At 39.6% G+C, this 6,669-nt stretch overlaps 1 protein-coding gene across 1 annotated transcript; it reads right to left on the minus strand.

The window, feature by feature from the left end:
* Positions 1–5,845: 5,845 nt before the first annotated feature.
* On the minus strand, positions 5,846–6,259 carry LOC142519674 (uncharacterized). The gene has a single exon (XM_075622706.1). The coding sequence runs from the start codon at positions 6,257–6,259 to the stop codon at positions 5,846–5,848; it is 414 nt and encodes a 137-aa protein (XP_075478821.1).
* Between the last annotated feature and the right edge of the window lie 410 nt (positions 6,260–6,669).

The following is a 6,669-nucleotide window of genomic DNA, read 5'->3' on the forward strand; positions in this document are numbered from 1 at the left end:
TGGACCAACTCTGGACCCAACATCTTCCTCTCACCAATCTCATCCCAATACAAGGGAGATCTACATTTTCGGCCATAAAGCGCTTCATATGGTGCCATGCCGATCGTCGCTTGGTAACTGTTATTGTACGTGAACTCAACTAAAGACAATTTGGAATCCCAACTATCTGGATAGTCTATAGTACAAGCTCTGAGCATATCCTCTAAAATCTGAATAACTTTCTCTGATTGACCGTCGCTCTGGGGATGATATGCTGTACTGAATGCTAACCGTGTATCCAAGGCTCTGTGCAAACTCTTCCAAAACTCTGAAGTAAATCTAGGGTCACGATCAGACACAATCGACACAGGAATACCATGAAGTCTAACAATCTCTGCTATATACTCTTCGGCATACTGGTTCATGGAATACGTCGTCTTAACTGGGAGAAAATGCACTGACTTGGTTAACCGATCAACAATAACCCAAATAGAGTTAAAACCTTTCAGCGTTCTGGGAAGACCAGTCACGAAGTTCATCGTAATGTGCTCCCATTTCCATTGAGGAATCGGCAATGATAGCAATGTCCTAGCAGGTCTCTGATGCTCGATCTTCACCTGCTGACAAGTTAGGCACTGAAAAATAAACATAGCAATATCCTTATTCATACTTGGCCACCAATAGAATCTACGAAGATCCTGATACATCTTGGTACCACCTGGATGTATCGAATATGGCGCGGTATGTGCCTCTGTCAAGACATCTCGTCAAATATCATCACCTGTAGGAATGCAAATACGGCCTCTGAAAGTCATCAAACCATCTCTATTCATCCCAAACTCTGAATTACCTCTCTCCTCTGCTCTAGCTCTCATCTCTGTCAACTGTAAATCATTGACCTGTTCTCTACGGATCCTGTCCATCAAAGTAGCACGAATGATCAACGCTGAAAAACGAGCAATGGTTCCCGGTACTACTAAAGCTATCTCTTCTCTTTGCAAGTCTAACAACAACGGCTTCTGAATCAAAGCACTCAAAGAAAAACTTGACTTACGGCTAAAAGCATCCGCTACAACATTCGCTTTCCGTGGGTGGTAACTAATAATCACATCATAGTCTTTGACAAGCTCTAACCACCGTCTCTGTCGCATATTGAGTTCTTTTTGAGAAAACAAATACTTCAAACTCTTGTGGTCCGTGAAGATTTCACACTTTTCGCCATACAAATAATGTCTCCAAATCTTCAGGGCGAAAACCACAGCTGCCAGCTCCAAATCATGCGTAGGATAATTCTTCTCGTAGTCCTTCAACTGGCGAGAAGCATAAGCTATAACCTTTCCACGCTGCATCAGCACTGCACCAAGACCTTTCTTCGACGCATCAGTAAAAACAACAAAATCCTCTGAACCACTGGGCAATGCAAGAACAGGAGTTGACGTCAACTTATCTTTCAACTCTTGGAATGAACTTTGGCAATCATTGGACCACTCAAACTTCACAGTCTTCCTCGTCAGATTGGTTAACGGCAGGGCAATCTTGGAAAAATCTGAAATGAAACGACGATAATAACCCGCCAAACCAAGAAAACTGCGTATCTCTGATACAGTGGTAGGAATAGACCACTTCTGAATCGCCTCAATCTTTACTGGATCAACCGCTATACCATCCTTCGAAACAACATGGCCTAAGAAAGAAATTTGCTCCAACCAGAACTCACACTTCTTCAACTTAGCATACAACCTGTTCTCTCTCAACAACTGAAGAACAACTTTGAGGTGTTCTGAGTTAAGCTCTCTGGTCTTGGAATAGATAAAAATGTCATCGATGAAAACAATGACAAAGCTATCCAAATACGGCTTGAACACCCGGTTCATCAGATCCATAAAGACTGAAGGAGCATTACTCAGACCAAACGACATAACCAGAAATTCATAATGACCGTACCTGGTCCGAAACGCCGTCTTAGGGATATCAGACTCCTAACTTTCAACTGATAATAGCCAGATCGAAGATCAATCTTCGAAAACATTGTAGCCCCTTGCAATTGGTCAAAAAGATCGTCTAACCGTGGCAACGGATACTTATTCTTAATCGTCACTTTGTTGATTTCTCTATAATCAATGCATAACCGCAAAGACCCATATTTCTTTTTAACAAAAAGAACCGGAGCTCCCCAAGGCGAAGAACTCGGCCGAATGAAACCTTTATCCAAAAGATCCTGCAACTGCGCCTTCAACTCTTTCATCTCTGCAGGGGCCATTCTATACGGAGCCATAGAAATAGGAACCGTACCTGGAACTAGATCAATCACAAATTCTACATCTCTGTTCGGCGGTAAACCCGGCACATCATCCTCAAAAACATCAGGGAACTCTCTCACAACATCAATATCATCAATATTCAACTTCACAATTCCATCCATATCAACAATCGAAGCCAAAAACCCATCACAACCTCTAAACAACAACTTCTTAGCCTCAAGACACGGAATAAAAGGAAAAACCAGCGAAGTACCTGTACTGGCAAGCATACCTTCCTTATTTGCATTATCTGCAAATTTCACTGTCTTGGCAACACAATCAATCACTGCACGGTAAGTTGATAGCCAATCCATGCCAAGTACAATATCAAACGCAACAATCGGAATAACAATCAAATCAGCATAAACCATCCGCTCATCGATTTGAACAGAACATGAATTCACAATAGACGTCGGGCACAACACATCTCCCGAAGGCAATACAACATTAAACTGGAGGGGAATAACAGAAGGAACTATACCCAAAGATCTCAAAAATAATTCAGACATAAAAGAATGAGTAGCACCTGTATCAATCAATGTCGTAGCTACTCTGCCTGAAATTAAAATAGTACTAGAGATCACGGAAGAATCAGGATTTATACCTTCCTTCGTCATAGTAAAGATGCGACCCTGCACCTTCTCTTTACCCGATCCTCTCGGACAATCCTTGGCAATATGGCCTGCAGTGCCACATCGGTAACAAGTATAAGAACCAAACCTGCACTCACCTCTATGAGGCCTATTGCACTTGGGACACAATGGCTTCTCTGGATCAAATGGAATTGCTGGTACTTTAGGACTCGACTCAAACTTGCCTTTTCCTTTGAAACGATCCTTTCCTCTTTGATTCGAACCCTGGCCTCTTTGAGCAATGGCCTGCTGTCTCGCCTGTCTCTCTCTTGCAATATCTTTCTCATCTTGCTCGGCCAACAAAGCCTTAGCCACAATCTCTTTGAATGTCACCGCCTTCGACATATTGATGTCCCTTCTGATCTCTGCTCTAAGGCCTCTAATGAAATGAGCACCCTTGTCTTTGTCATTGGAGGCAATATACGGGGCAAAGAGACAGCCCTCTTCGAACTTCAGAATATACTCATCGACATTCATACCTCCTTGACGAAGCTCCAAAAACTCATTCACCTTCCGAGCTCGAAGTGCATCAGGGAAGTACTTGTCATAGAAAAGATCAGTGAACTCCTGCCACTTCAATGCCGGTACATCCACACTTACCTTGGTAGCATTCCACCAAATGCGTGCAGCTTTGACTAACATGAACACTGCACAACTGATTCTGTCCTTGTCTTCAAAGTTAAGATGATCAAAAATAGCCTCAAGTGCCTTGATCCACTCTACTGCCACCAATGGATCATTGCTTCCTGCAAACTCAGGCGGATCCATTCTCTTGAAAGCAGTAAATATCCCATCGGTTCCAACTGCTTGAGCCGCTTGGCCTCTCCCTTGTCCTCTACCTTGGCCTGTACCTTGCAGACGTAGTAACTGCTGTATCTGCTCACTATGGACCTTGGCTTGCTCTTTCAATAACTTGCCGAACTCGTCGACAACTCTAGATGAAGAACTATCCTCAACCTCTGAAGCCTTTCTCTTAGGAGGCATAACTCCTACAATGTGCTCACATAATACATATCAATCGATAACAATAAATAGATGCAAGAAAAGACATACCCGGACCGTTGAAAGTAGACGAAGTCATATGCATTGGTCCAAAGAACGGTGCTCTGATACCACTAAATGTAACGCTCTGACCCGTTTTAGTAAAATAACAGCGGAATTTAAATAAACATTTCTTTGAAGGGAGGAAGGATTTAAAAATTTTCTTGACAACCACATAAATTCACTTTTTACAAACAAAAGTATATAAATGATCAATCAAATGATGAAACCAAAATACAAAATATCATTTGTATGATCATGTCCAAAGAGCTATCAAAATATCTTCTTCCTTCCATCTATGATATGCATATGACCCCGGCTCCAATCAACGTCCTGGTCCATCGCTCTTATCTGCATCACATGAAATAACTGAAATGAGTATAAAACTCAGCAAGTGGAACTCTTACATAACAATGGATACATAGCATACTCTGTAAAACATGGCTTTGAAAACATTAAATACCATCAACTCTGAAACATGAATATTCTGAAACATGAATATCATAGCAATAATAACAATAACGATGGTATTTCTCTTTACTCTGGTTGGATTGATATCTATATAGTATCTCTATCTCTGTACCTATATCCCATCGATATAAATCGACAACTCTGAAGGATATAAGCCTATGGTCGTTGATCAACTAATTGCATGCAATCTCTGACTATGTACCTATCAATCCAATAAATCATTTAAACTCTCTCTTTAACATTAAATCAAACACTTGAAGACTCTTTTCTCTCGTATTCCCTTTTTAACATAGTCGAGACACCAAATGTCTCTAATATACAACAAGTGTATCAATACATAGCATGAACAAATGGAAGGGAATAACACATTAAAACCATTGAAACACCATACATATATTATCATGTGAGCACAAAAATGAAATTCCACTTACTACCAACAAGAACACCTTCAATCTAAACCCATGGTTGAATTCCTACAACAATAAACCATATATAATACCATCAATATCTCAATAATCAAAAACCCATATCAATTAATCCATAAACCAACACCATCAACAAACCCATATCATCTCCAACACCAAAAACTAAGAATAAACTAGACCAAAAGCTTACCTTAGCTTCCTTGAACCCAAAACTATCTTGATCTCACTTCAATAATCCAACAAAATGCTTGAATCAAAGGAAGGAAATGAAAGGAAAAGGAACCCTAGCTTCCTTGCTCTGAAGAAACCGAGAGAATGAGAAAGAAATGAGAGAAAAGTGATGTCTCCACCTATTTTATACCTTAAAACACCAAAAACACGACTTTACTGTTCACAGACCGCGGTTGCGCTAGCCCATGCACCGCGGGTGCGCTATGCCTTCGGCAACTCATCCAAAAATTTGAAACAGTAGACCGCGGGTGCGGTCATCTTTTAGAGCGCGGGTGTGCTCTCCACTCTGCGCACAGCTTCTCCAAAGATCTCCTCCGAAACGCCTCTTTCTTTCATAATTTGGAAAAATGGTAAACTACAAAGTTGTAGCTCTATGTCGTTTCTTGAACCTCTCAAAATTTCAGATCATTTGGAGGTCTGAGTAAAAAGTTATGCTAAATCTCCCAACATGTGTCACTGGAGGAACGTCGAAACACACGACACACTTCGGGGCACTTTTGGCTTACCTTCCACAATGATTTGAACAAAACTCAAAATAAGAAAGTTACAACTCTATGTCTTATCTAACCATTCCAATTGGCCTCTTACCAATTGGCTCAACATACGAATTATCATGAATTTAATCGTAATGACGCTACAATCAAACTACACAACATCTATCATCAACAATACTATAAATCATAAACCGCCATCCTTAACATCAAAAATATACTTAAACTTACCCAAATATCCAATAATCATACGAAATCTTAAACCATATCGTTAATCAGGCTTGGCTATTACAGTAGGTTCCTGAATTATTTGTCTCAAATAATCTTTGACATAATTCAGAAATAGTTGATAAATTCTGAAATCTTTCATGGCCAGCAACATCAAGTTTATAGTGATCCAATTGCATTTTCAAGTGATGCAAATCTTGTGAATTGAAATCAAGATAATAGAATTTCTCAGCAAGTCGATAGATATGATCAACATTAAAAAGCTTAAACTTTTTTTTAGGTTCCAAAGCACAACTAAGTGTAGGAAGTTTAACTGCCTCATCATTGAATCTATTATTAACCTCTTCAACTTGAATATCTATTGCAGCTATAAATACATCAAATTGATAGTGGTTCTCAACTGTGATTGAATCATTATGTTGATAAGAACGGCATGTACCAGATTTATAACGAGCTTCCATGTGAGGTATCTCAATTCCATACTTGACACAAACTTCTTTCACATGACTAAGTAGGAGATCAAATCCTTATTCTCTCAAAGTACGAAGCAAATTTTTAGTCGTTGAAACATAATCCATTGTACTTAAAATATCTAGAGATTTCTCTTGCAATGCTCGACAAAGCAGATTTGTTATCCCCATTATCTTATGCATCAAGTGTAATATGAATATGAAATCAAAAGACTTAATTGCAATCAATGCACCACTAGCTTCACCACGAATGGAATTAGAAGATCCATCATTCAACATATTTTCTAACACGGTAATCACAGAGCTATACATATCAATCATGCTACAAAGTGAGTTGAAATTAGAACTCCAACGTGTCTTTCCAGGTCGTAATAAATTTCCAATTTGATTACATCCTCTAC

The sequence above is a fragment of the Primulina tabacum genome, chromosome 11 (assembly GCF_025594145.1).
Source record: "Primulina tabacum isolate GXHZ01 chromosome 11, ASM2559414v2, whole genome shotgun sequence".
Taxonomy (NCBI): Eukaryota; Viridiplantae; Streptophyta; class Magnoliopsida; order Lamiales; family Gesneriaceae; genus Primulina; species Primulina tabacum.

Bases quoted from the DNA above. Each gene is read 5' to 3' on its own strand.
- LOC142519674 (XM_075622706.1), bottom strand. From the start codon at position 6,259: ATGGAAGCTCGTTATAAATCTGGTACATGCCGTTCTTATCAACATAAT.